Source organism: Micromonas commoda, chromosome 17, assembly GCF_000090985.2.
Source record: "Micromonas commoda chromosome 17, complete sequence".
Classification (NCBI taxonomy): domain Eukaryota; kingdom Viridiplantae; phylum Chlorophyta; class Mamiellophyceae; order Mamiellales; family Mamiellaceae; genus Micromonas; species Micromonas commoda.
The window spans coordinates 1-20969 of NC_013054.1; the positions used below are offsets into that span (position 1 = coordinate 1).

At 48.8% G+C, this 20969-nt stretch overlaps 9 protein-coding genes across 9 annotated transcripts; 5 read left to right on the forward strand and 4 right to left on the reverse strand.

The window, feature by feature from the left end:
* Positions 1-719: 719 nt before the first annotated feature.
* MICPUN_104668 (hypothetical protein) lies at positions 720-3716 on the reverse strand (the record flags this gene model as incomplete). The annotated part of the gene is made up of 1 exon (XM_002506931.1): positions 720-3716. One exon carries the CDS (start codon positions 3714-3716, stop codon positions 720-722), a length of 2997 nt encoding a protein of 998 aa, XP_002506977.1.
* Positions 3717-4168: 452 nt separating this feature from the next.
* On the reverse strand, positions 4169-4600 carry MICPUN_64941 (hypothetical protein; the record flags this gene model as incomplete). The annotated part of the gene is made up of 1 exon (XM_002506932.1): positions 4169-4600. One exon carries the CDS (start codon positions 4598-4600, stop codon positions 4169-4171), a length of 432 nt encoding a protein of 143 aa, XP_002506978.1.
* Positions 4601-5584: 984 nt separating this feature from the next.
* Positions 5585-7675, forward strand: MICPUN_64942 (udp-n-acetylglucosamine 2-epimerase/CMP-N-acetylneuraminic acid synthetase; the record flags this gene model as incomplete). The annotated part of the gene is made up of 1 exon (XM_002506883.1): positions 5585-7675. The coding sequence occupies one exon, from the start codon at positions 5585-5587 to the stop codon at positions 7673-7675; it is 2091 nt and encodes a 696-aa protein (XP_002506929.1).
* Positions 7676-8281: 606 nt separating this feature from the next.
* MICPUN_113366 (Drug/Metabolite transporter superfamily) lies at positions 8282-10795 on the reverse strand (the record flags this gene model as incomplete). Its single annotated transcript, XM_002506933.1, has 2 exons — positions 8282-10556; positions 10664-10795. 2 exons carry the CDS (start codon positions 10793-10795, stop codon positions 9765-9767), a joined length of 924 nt encoding a protein of 307 aa, XP_002506979.1. The 3' UTR covers positions 8282-9764.
* A 986-nt stretch (positions 10796-11781) lies between these two features.
* On the forward strand, positions 11782-12702 carry MICPUN_53194 (methyltransferase). The gene has a single exon (XM_002506884.1). It carries the CDS (start codon positions 11833-11835, stop codon positions 12640-12642), a length of 810 nt encoding a protein of 269 aa, XP_002506930.1. The 5' UTR covers positions 11782-11832; the 3' UTR covers positions 12643-12702.
* Positions 12703-14812: 2110 nt separating this feature from the next.
* Positions 14813-15400, forward strand: MICPUN_109663 (predicted protein). Its single transcript, XM_002506885.1, has one exon. It carries the CDS (start codon positions 15056-15058, stop codon positions 15311-15313), a length of 258 nt encoding a protein of 85 aa, XP_002506931.1. The 5' UTR covers positions 14813-15055; the 3' UTR covers positions 15314-15400.
* A 361-nt stretch (positions 15401-15761) lies between these two features.
* Positions 15762-16781, forward strand: MICPUN_89231 (Drug/Metabolite transporter superfamily; the record flags this gene model as incomplete). Its single annotated transcript, XM_002506886.1, has 1 exon — positions 15762-16781. A coding segment is annotated over one exon (1020 nt), but the record flags the coding sequence as incomplete, so codon positions are not given.
* Positions 16782-17308: 527 nt separating this feature from the next.
* MICPUN_64950 (predicted protein) lies at positions 17309-18179 on the forward strand (the record flags this gene model as incomplete). Its single annotated transcript, XM_002506887.1, has 1 exon — positions 17309-18179. The coding sequence occupies exon 1, from the start codon at positions 18012-18014 to the stop codon at positions 18177-18179; it is 168 nt and encodes a 55-aa protein (XP_002506933.1). The 5' UTR covers positions 17309-18011.
* Positions 18180-18400: 221 nt separating this feature from the next.
* MICPUN_64951 (predicted protein) lies at positions 18401-19942 on the reverse strand (the record flags this gene model as incomplete). Its single annotated transcript, XM_002506934.1, has 2 exons — positions 18401-19646; positions 19779-19942. Coding segments are annotated over 2 exons (1410 nt in total), but the record flags the coding sequence as incomplete, so codon positions are not given.
* Positions 19943-20969: the final 1027 nt, after the last annotated feature.

Genomic DNA, 20969 nt, shown 5'->3' on the forward strand with positions numbered 1-20969 from the left:
AAACCCTAAACCCTAAACCCTAAACCCTAAACCCTAAACCCTAAACCCTAAACCCTAAACCCTAAACCCTAAACCCTAAACCCTAAACCCTAAACCCTAAACCCTAAACCCTAAACCCTAAACCCTAAACCCTAAACCCTAAACCCTAAACCCTAAACCCTAAACCCTAAACCCTAAACCCTAAACCCTAAACCCTAAACCCTAAACCCTAAACCCTAAACCCTAAACCCTAAACCCTAAACCCTAAACCCTAAACCCTAAACCCTAAACCCTAAACCCTAAACCCTAAACCCTAAACCCTAAACCCTAAACCCTAAACCCTAAACCCTAAACCCTAAACCCTAAACCCTAAACCCTAAACCCTAAACCCTAAACCCTAAACCCTAAACCCTAAACCCTAAACCCTAAACCCTAAACCCTAAACCCTAAACCCTAAACCCTAAACCCTAAACCCTAAACCCTAAACCCTAAACCCTAAACCCTAAACCCTAAACCCTAAACCCTAAACCCTAAACCCTAAACCCTAAACCCTAAACCCTAAACCCTAAACCCTAAACCCTAAACCCTAAACCCTAAACCCTAAACCCTAAACCCTAAACCCTAAACCCTAAACCCTAAACCCTAAACCCTAAACCCTAAACCCTAAACCCTAAACCCTAAACCCTAAACCCTAAACCCTAAACCCTAAACCCTAAACCCTAAACCCTAAACCCTAAACCCTAAACCCTAAACCCTAACCGTTTGGGTTCGTACAAAAAGCCGATATTTCCTTCTGCGTTGCTGCGGACCAACGATATAACCACGACGTCTGCCTCTTCACCCTGGTAATTGTCGATCGTGGACACGCGAACGGGCTTGAGTTCCGCGCGCTGTGGCGCGTTTGGATTGTCCGTCGTTCCATCAACGGAAACGGCGTCGACAGCTTCGAGTTCCTCCATGTCGACTTCCCCGATCATCACGCTAAATTCATCGGCGAGGGATTTTCGCAACAACTGTAGCTGCCCGAGATAAGGGGTCAACACGACGAGCTGCGTCGGATCGTATTCCTGTTGCGTGAGGTAGCGCACGATAGAACGAACCATGCCAACCTCATGCGCGTTCGTCTTCGAGTTAGCCTCGACCTTCCACGCCGCATTACTCCCTTCGGGCTCGTCGTGCTTGATAAGCACTACGCGCGACTTAACACCGCGTATCGCTGGGTGATTGAGCGTTTTTTCATCGTCGACGAGCTCATCGTACGTCGGCCGGATAAGCTTCGAAATCTCCGGGTGCATGCGGTGTTGCGAAGCCAACGACGCGTGCTCGACGGCGCCCGAGAGAACGAGGCGCTCGAAGAGCGACCGGTTGAAGTCGTGGCTCGTCGAGCTGCACGCGACACTCAGTTCGTAGGTATCGAGCTTCGGCCGCAGCTGCTTGTGATCGCCGATCATGATCAGGTGCTTCGTATTATTTTGCAGACTGGTGATGACGTGCGCCTCGAGAATTTCTGCCGCCTCTTCGACGATAACCACCGTCGGTTGAGCCGCCTCGATAAGTTCCTTGAACATAGCCGCGCCCGTGGTCGTGCAGCCGATGATACGCGCACCTCTGAGCTTGACAAGATCGCGCCCGCGTTTCAGTTCATTCAGCTGGTTCGAGACTGTGTCGTGCTCGACCATCTTTGCCGCTAGTTCCTCTCGGTCCTCGCGGAAGTACTCGTCCTGCCATTCGCCCTTTTTCTGTTGACGCTGTTTATAGTCAAGCGCCCAGATATCCAACTCCGCCTCCTCGTTCGCCGGACTCACTGCTTGGTGCTCGTCGCGAAAGCGCCGACGACGTTCGTCCCCGCGTTGGCTGCATGGCACCACTGATCGTGATTTGCCTTTGAGCCAGGCCTTCCACAGCGCATCTTTCGTGAGGTTGGCGCCGCCGTTGTACACGACCTCGAAGCCTGCTTCGTCTTTCATGTCCTCGTCGAACACGCACAGCTGCGACCACGCGAGCGGATCGTGTTTCTTCAGGAAGTCGCCGACCCCTGTATTCCACCACTTCTCTCCGATGGTGTACGTCGTCCTGTGCGAAAGTTTGTCGATATCCTTTTTCAATTTCTCAGCACGAGTTGCGAGTTCCTTGAATCGTCCCTTTTCCGCTCTGCTGTGGTCGCCGCCCTCGACTTTCAGATTTCTCAACAGGTAATCCTCCAGGCGCGGATCCTTGCTGCCACCGCCGAGGCGAACCATTTCAGTCATGCCTTCATTCAGAAGATCACTCATGAAATCATCGAGAGCGTGGTTCGTGAAGCACACGCACAAGATGCGCTCGTTCGTTAGCCTGTAGATGATATCTGTGAGGCGTACGCCTATAAAAGTCTTCCCCGTCCCAGGCGGACCTTGCGTGATCGAGACGCGGTTACGCAACGCGAGCCGCATCGCTTTTTTTTGATGGTCGTCGTAACGAAAGTGATCGAGCTCGCGGTAGGCGTCTTCCAAAGGTAGATAATTCGTCTCCCGCGACGGCAGGTTCATGACGAGCTCTTCGACTAGTGGAATCGTGTCCATCCTTTGTAAGCAACGGAGCACCGGCGTGTATTGGAAAAGCCCGGTGCTCACCTGCACGAGCGCGGCCTTGATCTCGCTCTTGTCTCTCCCGCAGTAAGACAGCATTTTTGACAAATCTTCCTCCGTCGCATTCCCACACGCCCCAGACGTGAGCCCTATCTCCGGTTCATTCTTTGCCAACAGCTCAGGTATGCGTCGGACGATCGTCGCAAAGCACACGGGCTTGTCGCCGATGCAGAGGACGCAGAGCGCCCCGTCGGCGAGAATGCTCCTGTGATCGTCCCAAAACGCGATGCGTTCTTTCTTACTGCGACAGCGACGCGCGCCGTGGTCCTGCGGCAACTCAAAAGAGACAATAACGCATGGGTTTAGCTTCTTATCGTCGCCACCGCTGTCAGCGCCGACGAATTTGACGCCGCGGAAGGTGAAGCGCGATGGCCTTCCTCGTCCCGCTTGGGTGTTAGTCAGCTGCTGTAGCTCTTCGCGCAGCGGGGCGATGAAATCCTCGCGGAGTAGCCGGAACTGACGGTCGAGGAGTGTTGCGACGCCGGAGGATACTGAGTTCGTGTCCCCGGCGGACGCCGCGGCGCGTGCGTCCGACATAGACAGCGGCTGCGGCAGATAAGGCTTTCGCTCGCACAGCACTTCTTCCATCGTTGGCAGAACGCGCACGTCCCGAAAACACTTGTAGTCGTTGTCGTGGCGATCACCTGGAAGGTCGAGACGATCTTCCGTTGACGAGTCGCCCAAGGCTGACGGTCCGTCGTCGAGAAGGACCCGCAGTCTCCACGCGATTGGCAGTTCGCGTTCCGCGAGAGCGTCAGCGATGCCTCGCACGTCGTCGTCCTCACGGGCTTCGCTTTTGCGGGTCGCGACATTGATTATGAATTGCGCGAACGGCGTCGGGTCGCGAATCTTGTCGGGCTCTTCGATCAGTTTGCGCAGGTTTTGCAAGAAACCGACGATCTCGTATACATCGTCGAAGAGCTGCTCTATCGGTCCCTTCGCGGTCCCTAAGATCATCTCCTCCGAGCAGAGCAGCTTTAGAAATGGACCAACTGCGTCGTTGAGAAAACTGGGCGACGTGTCCCCGCGTATCGCTTGTTTCAGCTGCTTCTTACCATTGTATGACGTAGAGACGAGAAGATACAGCATGTCGTGCCTATCTTCGAAGGACATCGCGGCTTCGAGGAACTTACGAGGGTCGCCGACCTTATCTTTGAACGGTTCGCCGCTCTTCACCACTGAGATGAAGAACTTACGCAAACGATCCCTGGGATCATCCCGTCCAGCGCCTCGTCCGCCGCGTCCTTCTTCGCCGCGTCCTTCTTCGCCGCGTCCTCGTCCGCCGCGTCCTCGTCCTCGACCTGCGGACATCTTTTCCTCGGAACAACGAAAGGTGGCGGAGATCGTTTTCTCGTATCACGTCTCGCGCTGGCCTGAGCGTCGGTGGTCCTCGCTCGTGTGGTCGCGAATCGAATATTTAGCGGCGATTTTAACGGCGGCTTCTGAATCACCAGCGCAAGAAGCCCTAAGAATCCCTAAGCCCATCACCAGCGCGACTCGATCGGTAATTCAAACATTCGTATGATAAGTTATCGTCCTTATTAAGTGTTACCTTCGTATTAGGTTTATTTATTTACTGCGTGCTTACTAAAAATTACCTTCGTATCAAGCCTTGCGTCCAGTTCCCTAATCTTTTCTTGAAGCCGAAAAATAATGGGGTCTGTAGAACTTTTTATAACCTCGTTTGATCGTTCCCCTGGTTGGTCATCGCTTCGCTTACGCATCGCGTCCGCTTGAGCTCTCATTGCAAAGTTTGGAGCAAGATCAAGTGATGCCAACTTTGCTCCCGTCAGTGGTGATGTGTCGTGTGTCTCAAACCATCGTTCAATGTGTTCGCGTTCATATGTTATACCGTCGCCACAACAAAACACGGGATCTTTAAACAGATCGTAGCCGATAGGACAAGTGACATGTTTGAGACGCTCTTCATCAATGACATTTTCAGCGAACTTCTTGACGGCCTTCACAGCACCTTTAGACATCTTCATTGGAGCCATCGCGAGGAGGAGAGTAACGTGGCGGAGTAAAGTTGCGGGTAGGTAGTGGTGGTTCTTGAACTGGCAGATCTTCAACTGGTGGACCGAATGGCTGAAGTCGACGCCGTTCAACTGGCAGTTCTTGAACTGGCGGTTCTTGAACTGGCGGTTCTTGCACTGGCGGTTCTTGAACTTGTGGAGCTTCTATCCAGAGGGGAGCACCTAGCACGCCCCGGTGGTTGACCGGATCTGGACGTTGAACTTGGTTGAGCGGATACGGGGTTCCGCGATCTATAACACGGCGTAGTTCCCGAACCCCTCTGCTGGTATTCTGGATTGTAGAAAATCGTTCGTCGGCCCTTCGTCGCTGACACCTTTGGCAGTAAACTTGGAAAGTAACACTCACAGCGATCGCTAAGACGACGACCAATGCTTCCACTACCCAGGTCGGTCCCATCCGCGGGTCAGTTTATGAGACACACGGCAAGCCTGTAGGCTCATGTAGGCTCATGTAGGCTTTTTCATTTACCCTACAGGCTTACTTTCTATATATTTTCTATATACTTTAGTAAAAAATGTAGGGTATGTAGGGTAAAACGGGTAAACTTATTATGTAAAAAAATTTTTGAAAATAAGTTTGTTTTTTTTACCCTACAGCCTACAGGCCTACAGGTTTTGCGACCTTGCTCATCACTCAATTAGGTTTATAGTAATTGGTTAATTAATTATTATATGATGATATCATTATTTTATGATATTATTATTATTATTATTATTATTATTATTATTACTTGCTTCACTTGCGCAAATTGATTAGTGCTTGATTGCTTGCGATTGCTTATTTTATTTATTATTACTTGCTTCATTATTAATATTATTCATTATTCGAAGATATTATTATTAATAATATTATTTTTTGTCATATATGCATATTAATGTTATTGCATTTGCATTTTATTATGGGAATCGAACGAACGAAGAAGCATATCATCCACTGAAAAATTCATGCCGGCCTGCCCAAACACAGAAGCAGATAAAGCAAGTCTTTACGCGCCTGATAAATGCACAGATATGAAAACGACGCTCAGAAGAAAGATATGCGTGGTGACGTCAAACCGCTCCGACTGGAGCAAACTGAAACTTGTTGCAATCAACTTGAGAAAGTTATGTACCTCACAAGATAATCAAGAAGCGAGCGACATCCAGGTAGATATCATTTGCTTAGGTTCACACCTATTGCATGAACTCGGAGCTACCAAAAATATCGTCAAAGAAGATTTCCCTAATGCGTACGAACTACACACTCTTGTTGCCGGTGACTCGGTCGAATCAATGACGGACTCAGTCGGTTTTGGAATCGTTAAGCTAACGTCGCTTCTCTGCGCCCTCAAGCCCAACATCGTTTTAGTACATGGAGATAGATTCGATGCGTTCTGTGCGGCTATTGCTGCTAACATGTTAAACCTCACGATCGCACATGTTGAGGGCGGTGAACTTTCTGGAACAGTCGATGGTACACTCAGGCATGCTATCACAAAATTGTCACACCTGCACTTTACATGCACGCCAGAGGCTGCAAGACGGATTCGTGGGATGGGCGAGAATCCAGCATCCATATTCGTCACTGGGTGTCCTTCATATGAAAGTCTCTTCGCTGTCTCGGCCACGTGTTGGGAAGATGAGAAAATGGATCAGTTCTTCAATGGTACACCGTTTAAGTTGAAACCTAATAAGTTCATCCTTGTGATAATGCATCCAGTGACGAACGATCTCGAGGAAAGTAACACACTCTACGGCTCACTTCTTAGTTGTCTATTCAGCAGAAAGACTCCAACGGTCATGTTTTACCCCAACGTAGATCCCGGTAACAAAAGCATGATTCAAACGCTGCATAAGCACCAAAAAGCTGACCCGGCCTCCACCAGCTGGCTACGCCTCGTGACGCATATGCCGCACGCGAAGTTCACAGCGCTGATGAGGCATGCATCAGCCATGGTGGGAAACTCAAGCGCGGGCATTCGCGAGAGTTGTGTTTTTGGTATTCCTACACTTAATCTTGGAAGTCGGCAAGAGGGCAGGCGTGTGCCTGCGAATGTTACTACTCTCGTGAAACCAAGTATCCGCTCCATTGATTGCTGGTTCGATAATGAACTTGGCAAAAGGTATGCTCAAAGCACGATGTATGGATTCCCAGATTCAGCTAAGCGAATAGCCCACCACCTTTCCCGCATAGATACATCTGCGGGCCAGCTTAAACAGTTCTGGGAACCGCGATATGCCTTGCTGCCACCCTTGCAACCACGCCAGTATGTCTCCCGAACGCAAGCTATCTTAGCTGACTCGACCTCTTCGCCGACCTCTTCGCCGATTGGAAGATGCAAAATTCTAGGTTTGATTACTGCCCGTGGGGGTTCGAAGGGTATACCTGGCAAAAATATTATTGATCTAAATGGGAAACCCTTGATCCAGTACACAATTGAAGCCGCACTCAGCTCCAAACAACTAGATAGAGTGATTCTGAGCACTGACAGTGACGAGATCGCTGAAGTAGCCCAGAATTGTGGCTGTGAAGTCCCGTTCAGGCGCCCTTCAGAGCTTGCGGCAGATGATTCTTCGCACCTCGCATGCATTGTTCATGCGTTGAACATTCTTCGAGAAACTGAGTGTTTCGTACCAGATTTCGTTGTGATATTGCAGCCGACAAGTCCTTTCCGCAAGAGTATCGACATTGACTCGTGTATCAACATAATGCTTACATCATCGTGTGACATGGTCTTGAGTGTCTGCGAATCATCTTTGAACCTCTCTAAGAATTTTTACTTCGCAGCTGACGGAACCCTTTCACCATTCGCGGAGTCAACAGCAGAGATTGATTATACACCAAGGCAAAAACTGTTGAAAACGTATGCCGAGAACGGGGCTGTCTATGTTTTGCGAACGCAGTCGCTTCTTTACCCTCCTGATAATGCGCCAAACGTCGGATCATTTCGCTCTGCAGACACGAAGGGTTATGAAATGCCGGTTGAACGGTCTTTAGATATCGACAACCCCTTTGATCTGCATGTTGCCCGACTTCTCATGGCGAAGCCATTCTAAAGCGGCGTCGTATTATGGTGCAACGATTGACCTTCGTAAATCGCGAAATGGTTCCCATCCAGCTGCTCCAGCAACTCGATATAGCGGTTTTGTGATCGAGCCCACGACCTGAATAGCTTTTCGGCTCTTTCCCTTGCGATCGACCGCGAATACCATTCCTCCAGCGCAATACTTATGAGACCGGATTGGGCTTACATATTTTTGCTGTTCATTACCTTCATTCGTACCTTGCTTTTGCTTGGGCGTACGACCTTCGTAATTCCCAATCTTTATTTGTTGTCCGTGAAAAGTGCCTCCCTTGCAACTGAGGAAATTTTGTATGGGGTTTGCGGGCGGCTGGTTTAGGACGAGTCTTCAGAACTCTTCAGAACCGCGACATGTTTTGAAAAATGCCGGGTTGGAATAATAATGTGGTGCTAAATTATTTCCTTCGTTCGTTTTTGTTTGTGTCACAATTTATTTTCATTCACCGCCCCTGCGCTGCTGGCTGGCTGGGACGACCGAATGTATCACATTATTATGTACCAGGGCGTATCTCGCTCGGGTGTGAAAACGGGGGATTCTTCGGGAAAACGAATGAAGGTACATTTCGAAAGAACGAAGTTTGAAGTAGCTCACACTGTTTTGTCCAAAGTTACTGTTCTGCAAATTTGTCCCCTGTCAGCCTTGCCTGTTCAGAGCAAAATCAACGACACTCTTCTTAAGACAAAATCGGCTTCGGTAGACGCATCAAAAGAAGGGCAACCATCGCAACATCATCAGTGTCGAGATCTATAGAATTGCAAGAAGTTGCTGGTTATGTCGGGTTCGCCAAGCTGGTCAATTCTGACACTTATGGGCGTAAATGATGTACAGCCGAGCCGTGCAAGGTACCGATACATCGGCCATGCGATGGTGAATAATGAAGCAAGGTACAATCAAGTAAAAAGATCGTTTGATTGCAGTTCCTTTTACTTACTTGCAACGTACGGACGGATGGGCAAACCGTTCCTCAATCTCATCAAAGACTTCGCCGCACACAACGCCCACCGAGCATAGGCCAACATCAACAAGCGAACGCAAGACATCTACGACTCCATCACCCCGCCCACCGAGCTCCGCAACCGAATCCACCTACGCAACCTCGCCCTCGTGCACGTCGCGCTTATCACCTCGCTCGTGCAAAGGGTCGCCGGATCGACCGTCGCTAACGATCGCGACCACGGTGCTCGCCACGGGTTGTACATGCGGTGCTCACGAATTTTGTGAGCAGCCGAACTCCGTCACCATTCCCCAATAAAAACTGGGGTTTTTGGAATAATAATAATTCAAGATCCAATAATGTACCCTCGAAGGTACGAAGGTATTTATTTGTGACAAGAAAATAAATACGACAACGGCAGGCATGAGGGAGACCGGATGGCGAGAAGAGGACCCTAGAAGGGACCCGGCTCTCATGGGCCATGCTCTAGTTATCGGCGTAACACCCAGGTACGAGCCGCGTGTTCATAGGAGCTAATACCGACCTTGTAATGAACACAATTGTCAGCACAGAGCAGAGGGACACCTCTAGCTCTAGTTCTTAAGAGTAATCACGCTAATTAAAAAGTTGCCAAGGGATGATGTCAGCGTGCCCGCGGCTGTTTGGGGCGCGCCGCTTCGCAGGAAATGCAGTGCACGATGCTAGCGTGATACATTTCATGCTATCAATGCGCGGACTGCCAGCACTCCTCCAGACACTTCAGCAAAAGCAAGCATCCAAACGACGCGTGACCAGGCCGTTGCACCAGGAGGGAGCACACCCTGTCATAGGAAGGAGGCTGGGAAAGCAGTTCGCACAGTGGATTTAAATTACCCGAGAGTGGCAAAGTTCTGCAAGCACGGTAGTCGGCGCGATAGCTTCAAGGAGTGCAGCGGGTCATCAATATGCAAGCACAGCCGTTTGCACTGGGAAGCAGGCGCTCTGCTAATTTGTCTGTGACTGCGAAAACGTGCATTTGACAGACAGTGAAAATGCCCAACAGTTAGTACAACCCTGTTAGCAGCTGGATACTGTTGACATTTTACGCCCGCAAATCTTTAAAGCTGTGCCACGCTAGTAGTAAAAAAGTCACAATCTGGCCGCCTTCTTCCCCCGTCTGTTCGCATTTGAGTACGTCACCAACCCGGCGATCGTGATGCCATAACCAACAATGGCGAAGCTTGAGACGGGGTTCCGAAACACGATGATAGACGCCACCACTGCGACCGCGCCCTTTGCGTTTCCCAACACCTGCAATGTGAGTGGACTTGTGCACTTGGTAACCAAAAAATTTGTTAGATTCACATTGAAGGCCAGGATGCAGTTGAGCGTCAGTATAAAGACGAATCTTGAAGAGTTGAGGCAGTTTTGGTAAAAAATGCCGAATGCATCCGGCTCCATGAAAATGGTGCTGGCGACGAGCACGAACAGCGCCACCGGGGACATGTACATTAGCAGGTTGTTCGAGTCCAATTTCTCATCGTCATTCGTCAGCAGCAAACCCTGCAGCACACCCTTCAGAGCCCTCGCGAAAGCAGCCGAGAGGCAAGTCACAAAACCAACGGAGTGGAACTGCGGCTCAGCCTTCGACGCGATTATGATCCCAAGGACAATCGGTACTAAGGTTATGTAGGTCTTTGTGCTCTCCTTGCGCCGCGTGATTAGCAAGGACAGTAGCGCAGAAAAAAACGGTGTGATAGCGCCAATTGCCTGGTTGAACGACACCGGGATGAATCGAAGCGAGATGTTGCCGCAAACCACCGACACGACAAAGACTACGGCGAGGACGGCAATCTTGATCGCGTGTGTCCTGCCCTTGATCGCCTGTTTCCGCACAACCCCGGACGCGTGGGCTGCCATGGAAAGTAAAGCGCACATGAGCTGTGGTTAAAAGTGGGAGGATGGTCATTACAGGGAATTCGATTGGGGGCGAGGAAATGGAGAGCAAAGTGTGAGTAAAGAAGGGAGGACTATTGCTTCGTGCATACCATGTGCATCATCGTGAGAAAGACGGGATATCGGAATCCGTAGTTGGACAGGAGGTACTTGTTCAAGAGGATGACGCAGACGTTGCTTAAGTACCACGCCGCTATCACACTCAAGGTGTAAACCGATGCCATCTCTCCGGAGCGGACACAGTGGATATTCTCGTAGGATGTTCGGGAGTGACCCCCCACTTTATGGGGTAAGGTTTATTTGTTTTAGTCCCCGCGATGCCTGATGGATGCGAGCTCGCGCGAGCGATGGCGAAACAATAGGGAAGATAGTTTTACACCGTTACGTACGTTATTATTATTAGTTGGAAAGCTCTTTTTGGATTTTCAACGCTCATGCAAAGAGTCGCCGGATCGACCGTCACCAACGACCGCCAGCACGGCGCTCGTGGCGGAATGTACGGAGCACACGAACACTACGTGCAGCCGTACCCGGTCACTAACTTCTATTTCAGGAGCTAGCACGGCGGGAAATGATTTTGCATATTTTGCATATGTTGCCTAGCTAGTAGCTAGCTAGCTATGCTAGCTATGTTGCCTATAGCGAATTTTGATGCCTAGCTATACGCAAAAAAACGATTTTCGATGAATGCCTAATAATATGGACGTATGTACATACGCTACTACTACCTTCGAATGAAGGTACGAACGAAGGTACGAAGGTAGACTAATATTTTTTCACGAACGAACGAAATACGAACGAATGAAGGTGACAAATAATAATAAATCAAAGTAGTCTACATATTATTTAGTACTCGAGCAGCAGTACTCGAGCGATGTTATTATTATTAATAATACTAGACTACATACGTGATATGTACGTTGTGAAGGTATGTACGTAGTCTACATATATGTACATATATACGAACGAACGAAGGTACATATTATTATTAATAAGTTATTATGTGCTCCTTTTATTTGGATTATTTTAGATAGAGTATTTATTAGACCGTTTGATTATCAGTCTACTAGCTCAGCTAGATATCTAGCTAGATATTATTATTTAAAATTGTTTTTCCGGTACATAGTACTATATATGATAGTCTATATATGTATGTAGATATGTCGTTGTCATAATATTTTATTTTATTGGACATAACTTTCATGTGAAACACATCATCAGTTCCAAAAGACCGTCCACTTTCAGTGTTGTCGGTTGGTCGATGGTTTCGCAAACGCCATCCCGGAGAATATATCTTGTCGGGTGGACGCTGCTGCTCTTTCTTCTCGTGTCCTCACAACAACGAAGACCAGACCTCGCTCGAAATCCTTGTGGTTTTTGTTCAGGACGCGTTGAACGCTCATCCACCCCGACTTGCCCGTCCGTCCGCCGAGGCCGAGCTTTCTCTCAGAACCAGACTGAGTTTTATGTTGACTTTGGTGGCAACGACAAACGGTATTCATACCATTCATATCTCAATGCCACTTCTACTGTTATGGAAATAGGTGGTTACACAGGGGTCGATATAACTGCCCTCCGAGAGCGATATGGAATGTTTCGGGTATTCATCTTTGAACCCATCTTTTATCGGGAAGCCACGAAAACTTTTGAGGGCGTGGAAAACGTCGAAATTTTTGCATTCGGAGTCGGTGCTTCGACACGAAAGTCCTACTTCAACTTGGATGGCGTGGGGTCGAAGCCTTCAAGTAATGACGAAGGCGTTGAAGTTGAGATAAGAAACTTCAACGATGTGCTCGACTCTCTAAAGCTGACAAGGATCGATCTTTTACAGATAAACTGCGAAGGTTGTGAATGGGAAGTGCTAGAGATGGTGCTCCGCATGCCTGCCGTGTTCGAACACATTCAGGTACAGTTTCACCCCGGCGCGACATGGGTATCGAACCGTCTGGAGAGATATGCAGCGATACAAGATGCGCTCGCCAAGCGCTACCTTTTGGTCTATGATGTCCCATGGATCTGGCAGATGTGGAGTCTTCCGTCGGTGCAAAAACACGCGAGTGTGAAACTTTAGCACAGAAAATAGAAAATAATCTTTTACGAACATAAATGAAAGCGAAAGTACTTTCGAGCGAGGCAACTTGAAATTATCGTGCAGGCAAGCCCAAAATGTTGTTTTCTTATTATTAATTAATAGACCATATGCCCTAGCTAGATATCTTGCCTTGCCTATACGTGCCTATTTTTGAAATCGTATGGCCAAATAGTATGTTGCCTATACGTGCTGTTTATAGGCATGCCTAATATGATGCCTATCTTGCCTATACGTGCATATCCATCATCGTATAGGCAAAATATAGGCAAATCATTTCCCGCCGTGCGTGGTAATAGTGATGAACGATTGATGATCATATATCGCATGTATGATGAATAATACATATCGAAGGTATGAAAAAGAATTCAATCCGCTCGATGGTCGACACACAAGACGGATGGGCAAACCGTTCCTCAACTTCCTCCAAGACGTCGCCGCGCACACCGCCGACCGAGCCTCGGGCAACGTCAACGAGCGAACGCAAGCCATTTATGATTCCATCGAACCGCCCAACGAGCTCCGAAACCATTTCCACCTGCGCAACCTCACCCTCGTACACGTCGCTCTTATCACCTCGCTCATGCAGTTGGTCTTTAGTTCTCTTGCTGATGTTCACGTTTGGAATAAATTTCCATGATCCACTGCTAACGGTGTCGCCGCAGTCGGACTCGCATTCGAGCATGTCTGGTTCGAACCTGATACTGCAAGCAACACAACAAGCTACTTGCAGTCTTGACTCTCGATTATTTGTTCTGCAGTGGGATGACATGTGGGGATTTGGGCAACTTTACCTCCTTGCTTTGAACGGACTGCGTGCTGCGCTTTTGACAAATCGACAACTTGTTTTTTCCCGCCCTCCGCAAGAAGGTGCACACTGGAACCTTGAAACGGGATTGTCCAGAATGTTTGCATTATCGTCATGCCAAAGATTATTTTGGGAGAACCCCTCTCAGTTCAACAACCGCATGAACTTCAGTGTCAAATCAGAAGACGTCGGCCCGTGGGCTTGGGCCCTCATTCCACAATTTCATGGAGAATCAGCTGTATCTGTCAATCGGCAACTCGCAAATTACTTGTATGTTCACCCTGTTTATATACCGAGCAACACAGGACTCCAAGGCTATAGTGGTGTAATCCGTGTTGTTTCATCCCCTTCTCCACTACGGGATTGTGCCGATGGCGTTCTCAAGTCATCTGCTTGGCTCGATAATCCAAAGGTTGGAGCAGGTCCTCGCGGCAAACCTCCAAAGATTGAGGAACCTGCTAGTTCCGTAATAGGTGCCATGAAGCGAAAAAATTTCGATCTTCGTGGGGTGTTTGGTGGATCTGATGTATTTATCATCGGCGTGCACATCCGTCGAGGAGATGCATGTTCTCGACGACACGTCAACAAAGGGCGTCCACCCTGTTGGAATGATGAGAAATATATTTCTTCTATGGAGAGGGCAGTGGAAAGCACAAGGCAGTTGCGGCTCGGAAAATTGTTGAAGTTTTATATTGCATCTGATGATCCCTCGGTAATGCATACCATTCCATGTCTTTGGGCAAACAATTTCACTCGACCTAAAGCCGCTTTTGCTTTTTTGGAGCTCAATCGTACCAAGTACGAAATTGTGGTGGAAAAAAATGTCAACATCGAGAACCACGGAATGGGCGATGCGATGGGCATCGAATTTTTCAGAGAATTCATCACAGAAGTATCCGTGCTGGCTCAAAGTGATTTTCTCGTCGGAAATTTTTACAGCGCATTCTTAAACCTTGCGTGGATTATGTCAGATGCGCTTGGTTATTTCTCCGTGGACGATTCTTTTCCCTGCCTGCGAGGAGGCTGCCCCAACCCTCATGGTTTGTCGACCACTTGGTGTCAAGGGACATGGTGGTGGATGACTGCTGACATGATGAACCATGAATTCTTCACATTCGATTTGCGTCATCAACGATGGTTGGCCGCTATTCATGAGTTACAAGACTGTGGTGCACACACCAATTTTAAAGATTACTCTCCATTTTGCATATTGAGCAGCGCGTCAGGAACGACATCCGGGTGTATGACTGGGCTTCAATGAAATTTCGCTGCAGGCAATCGCTTCGCCCTTGTCGCGGCCGCGAACCCTCCATAATGTTGGTCAAAAATAGACATCCATGATAATAGACCCGAATGTTACTTCCTTAAGTCTTCATATTTAGAACGCGATCAAAGAAAACACGCCTCAAACTCCACCCCATCGAAGTCCGACCTTAACGATAAAACATTGGTAAGATCCGGCGACTTCATCAAGACATTGAAAGAAAATCCCCTCTACTCCGAGTATGAATGCACCGTCTATGACCGACACGGCAACGAGTTGAGGATGAAAGGTTTGTACGTGACGGTGGACGGAGGTTATTTCAGATGGCCACAAACGTTGGACGGATACAAGAGATCAAGAGATCCCTCGACAATGATGAAATGCTTTATCGGGAGCATCAGGCGAGTGTTCGGAAGGTCGTCGAGTGCACTTTCGGCATCTTAAAGAAACGGTTTCGTATGCTGCGCCTACCTTTCCTGGTTCGGGACGGTATCGACACCGAAAAGATCTTCAAGACTCGCATAATATTAATATACACCCGCTACTCGTCGAGGTCGGTTTGGACTCGATCGGAGACCTAGATGGCGACTGGCTTAGCGGGATGTGAATGCGCGTCTCGAGGAGAACAGGGGATGCCGTGTATTTACATTCGGCGGCGTTGAGCACCGGGAGACGGCTGGAAACGGACTTTACGCGTCTTACGCTAATAAAAAAAATTAATAATAATACGAACAAATAAAGGTTTTAGTTATTATATATTGCATTTCGGTTCCCACTCCATGAGTACTCCATGGTATCCTTACCCGCCCACGTTACTCTCCGACCATTCGATCATTAAGTTCAAACGCACCGAGCGCGACCGTAGGGTGATGATCCTGTCCCTGGGTGGTTATGAGCGCGTCATCCGCGCGCGGTCATCCCGGTAACCGATACCGCCCAGGCACTGGGGAAAAAGACATTGTCATGACCTTTAACCCTATTTACATCGCTTCAGGTGCCTGTAGTTTTGCAAATTGGGCATAGGAGCGTGAGAATAGATCAAGAAATATGGAAGCTCTTCTTGCATTACTAGCTTTAGTCATCCAGAACACGGCTCTGGTCATCCTGTTAAAATTATCTTTCCGGGATGGCGCGGAGCCTTACGATCCGAGCACAGTCGTTCTCAACGTGGAGATCGTCAAATTGTTTGTTTGTTCTTTGACCCTTTGGCGGCACTCTGCGGACCTCCTCTTGCGTGCTTTTGGGGAAATACCGGGTCAGCATTTGTTACTCGTTCCATCTGTTCTCTATGTTCTGCAAAACAACCTTCTTTTTTGGGGGGCACAGCGCTTGTCGCCGATCGTTTACATCGTCTGTTCGCAAATGAAAATATTCACAACCGCGCTTGTAAGTCGAATTCTGTTGGGAACAACGCTTTCCACCACACAATATTGGTCACTTGTTTTTCTTGTTATTGGCATAATAATCGTGCAAGGGGAGGGTCTAAAGAAGCGGGATCAATCTGTTGGTCCTGGTTTCGACAGCTTTGTTGGTGTAGCGGCCGTTTTGCTTGCTTCGCTCACCTCAGGCACAGCTGGTGTAGTGCTGGAAAAAGTTTATAAGGCAGGACAGCGCAATTCGAACGGCTCAGGAAGTGCAGTTTGGGCCCGGAATATTCAGCTGAGCATCGTGTCCTTACCGTTCGCTTTCGTCGGCACTCTGTTTCAGGATGCCAGGAGCGGGCAGTTCTGGACAGGATATGATTCAGTTGTAGTGAGTGTGATTTTGCTGCAAGCTATTGGCGGCATAATTATCGGCTTTGTTTTGAAGTATGCCAACAACGTTTCGAAGTGCCTGGCAATATCTGTATCGATTTGTTGTTGTGCTGTATACTCCGTCGCGAGAAGAGACGTCCAGTTAACCGCATCATTAGTTCTTGGTTTGCTGATCGTTAGCGTTTCGGTTTTCGCGTATTCTCTCAGTCCAAGTGGTGATGAAACCAGGGAGCAAGAAACACAGATTGGACAACCTTTAAAAGTGTTCGGAAGAAGCTCCGCACCTCTCAAGTAGTTGAATCCTTTCATTCGATAACACGATCATCACGAGAACGCGCGTTGCGCTACATTTTTCACATGAAGCTTCTGTTGTGGGAAATATGTAAGGTTGTTGAGTCGTCTCCCACACACACAATAATACGTGTTCATAAGCCCATGTCAATACCTTCGACGGATAAGACGCGTCATCGTCAACGTGATTGTCCCAGAGGAAGAAACTTGAGCACACCGGCAATACAGTTTTGGGATAGCAAGGCCAAAGCTGAAGACAGCGAGCAACGCCTGACAGACAAGAATGTGCACCCTAACGAACATGCCGTTGTCAACTACCTTCGAAGGTACTTCATTGTAAAATACCACGATCAAGTACATTTGAAAAGATGTGCGAAGAACAACTGTGGTCACCAGGTGTGCGCCGTCAAAAGCGGTGTAAAGGAAGCCGCACTTTCTTGGACGGCGCCGAAGCAACAAGAACAACGTGTCCAGCTCCACAATTCCAGCAAGAGTCGTGAACTTTGAGTGGCGACAGTCAAGGAGTGGCCTCGTGAGGAATATCAATGTAACAATGTGGTGGATTACTATCCGAATCCGGTGGGCGGGGATGCAACTCGGTCGACGTGGTATCCAGGTCAAATCACACACTGCCGTGAGAAAAGGTGCTGAAACTTTATTCCCACCACCACCTGCTTGTCGATCGTGGTCAGGATGGGCTGGATGGCCTCGATGCTGTCCACGAGGCGCGCAGACATCCTCTTGTTCTGCTTCACGCATTCCATCGCGGCGCTGCATTTCTTGACAACGCCGAGGATGCTGTCTACGGGGTTGAGGTACTGGGACATCGCGACGACGCGCCTGCAAGATCCAATTTTGTCGGGATTTCAGACACGCGCACCCAACCGCTCGGGCTCGGCGAGCGGGACTGGCACCGGCGGACTCGGGAACGTCACGTGCCGGTCAGAAACGGCTGCAGCGACCGAGTCAGCACGCGGATGCGTGCGCGGGGTGGCGCAACCCGGGTCTGTCCGGCGGCTTCCGCATGTTTGAGAGCTCGTGATCGCTCGCTCGATAGACAGAATCAGACGAGTCAGAATCTGAGATTTCCAAAATACGTTTAAGAAAAGCTGCTAGGAAATATTTTCATGTACTTTGTGTGCACGGCTCATGTCCACACCATGACACGAGATGAGTGACGCAACGCGTAAACGCCCTGATAGGTCTGAAGTCGTGAAACGTAGAAAAACTTGAGATGGACAGTCGTCAAAGTCAAGTCTACCCGGGATACTCGTTGCACACCATCGTCAAGTTCCTTTTCGCGAAGGAACTTGATCGGCTGGTTGAGAACGTTTCAAACAAGTCAACAAGGTTAGTAGATGCCAATACGCACAAAATCTACTCAGCTGTACACTGCGGCTGAATGCCGCCATATTCATCCGCACAATGCCAACATATTGCTCACCTGCTGTCTCTCAAGAGGCGGATAGTTTAGACGTCCCCCACCATCACGGAGGGAGGTACCATTGCCCTGTGGGCCCTCTTCCTCTCGTAATATGCACCCGATTGATCAACTGAAGGTACTGCGCACACCTTGCATGATAATATACTACCGCGATTTTGGTTCGCGCATGTCCCCAGCTCTTAAATTCCTTTGGCCTGAAGCCACTGGTCATATGAGCATGTGCTGTTCAGCTCAGAGTTCCAGAATGGCAGCCCAAAGTCGCATCCGTGATTATGACGAATGACGTCGTGCATCGGCAGCCCGGCCTGTTTCCTGTTGCGGAGCACAACTTCTGGCAGCAAGCCCCACGTGTCGGGGGTTGGTGAAGCATACGTCTTGAGCCCCATCAGCTTGGCAACGATCGAAACCACAGACTGGTCACTTTGATGATTGTACGGTATTGGGTTGCCGCTGAATTCAAAGTAATCTGTCCCAAGAGTTGATGGCGCCTGCGTTCTGACCCACGCCGTCGGCACTGCCGCAGAGCTCCAGATGTCCAGAAACTGCCGCCCGAAATGATCATTACTCACCAACATGTACCCTGCCACCGCAGTGTTTGTGTAGGCGAAGTCTAGGGTGTCCCCCCCCAGCGAAATCATGGTGTCTCGCTTAGTGGTTTCCACATCCATGATGCCGTTTTCAAAGATGATGACGCTGCGGGCCTTGGCAGCACAAAAGTAGTTCGTAGGATCTTGGATGAAGACAGAGTCACTGTCGACCCAGAACAGGACGTCGTTTGGACCCGCCCTGTCCAGCTCAAACCTCAGCAAAAAGGGTTTCCAGACCCAGTTCCCAATGCCAGTTGGAAACTTGTCCATCCAATCTTCCAGAAAGGCGATGCCGGCCTCCTTCGTGGTCTGCCGGTTGTGAATGATGAATGTGTCAATTCCAAAATTCCCGCAGGACTCCTTTAGTCTTTGAGCCAGTTGCCATCTTGAGCTCCCCTCGGCATATGTCACAACAATTTTACGCCCATATCCGTATTGAGCATCCCACTGACAATTGCCCTCGCCCCCTTGGTCGTTTTCATACACGTACTTCCAATAGAATGAGTTGTACTGGTGGATGTGCCTCATATGGGGGGCGCACGGCTTGTGCTGCAGCCGACAGTGCTTCTCGTGGGGGACGTCCAAACCGCCCAATTGGGGGCACCCCCGGTTCACCGTCGAAAAGCGTAGTGTCTCATTGCCAATGAAAGCGGGCAGCACACCATCCGCGGCATTGGGCAACACAGTGGCCGTGGGTGGCACAGCATTCTTGGGCAGCACAGCGGTCGCCGGCGCCGCACTTGCCGTGGGCGACACACTGGTCATGAGCACAGCAGTAGGCGGCTCTGCAGCGGCCTGTTTGCTTGCATGTTGTGTACTCGCATCCTCGCTCCGATGACTGTCACGAAACGACTCACGCTCATGCACCAAGCCGATACATCGTGGCGAAGCTGATGGCAGGTGTACGTAGGAAAGATAGTCTGTCGAAAGCACAGTCAGGGCAACACCCACGGCAAGGCCAAAGAAAAACTGCACTAAATTGTTCGAGGTGCCTCGGTGGAGCATCCAGTTAAGGAAGCTGATGGACGGCGTGGTGGTACCGAGTGGGTGGTATATATGCGACTGTCTGTAATTTTGTTGGCGACTTGGGTTGCCGAAGGACGTCGTGTTCTTGACGTGATGGCCGTTTCTTCCCTTCAAAAACACGAATATGCCACGGGACTTTGTGATCAATTTGATTGGGCAAGGCCGGTGATGAGTAGCAAATTCGGGCTAAATTACGCTAAATTTGAACCGCCATTCAAGGTTTAAATGTTGCATATTAACAAGCAAATTTAGCCGGCGGGCGAATATCAAGTAGTACAGCAGGATTGTTAAATTTTTAGCTAAAACGGACCATCTCTGGTGATATGTAGCAAGAGGCAAGGTGTCATACTAATTGCCTATACGGAGCTCTTTTTTTGCGGCCGAATTTACGCCCCGTCAGCGAATAGCAGCTTCGCTAAATTTGGGGCTAAATTAATATGGGACAAATCGACGGTCTGCGACTCAAGAGAATTTAGCAAACGACTGCAAAAACTACTTTTCTTTGGGCTAAATTTCATGAAATTTACGCCGACCCGCACCGCATGTAATAAATTCGTTCGTAAACCAAAAATGATGCGGGACGAAACAGACCCAAAATCACGGTTCAAATTTAGCCTGACCTGCTATTCACTGCCCTAAAACACTTGACTTATTAATTTTATGATATGGCAATAATTTCAACGAAATAAATAATAAAACGAATGAACGAAAGTACTTTGTACATATTGTTCCGTCGTCGTTCGTACTTTAATCTTTAATAATTATGATATTAATATTCGGCTAGCCGAAGGCTGCCGATCATTACACGACCCCAACTTACGAAAATGTAACAATCACCTGGTATCGTTTATCAAGGTCGAAGGTTTATTCGTCTCATACATTGTCCACATTATTTTTGACATCATTAAATCAAGAACGTATGTAGGCGCAGGTCTAGCGCTACGTACATAGTTGTCCACATTTTCTACACCGTTAAATCAAGAACGACGGTCTATCCGTCTCATACATTGTTGACATTTTTGCATTTTTAGCTCGAGAATCTTGAGTCAGTGTCCCATATAGTTGTCACACGATGTTTACTCATATAAACGGGTATTTAAATAGGGTTGAAAAATACAGATGTATTTCAAGCCTT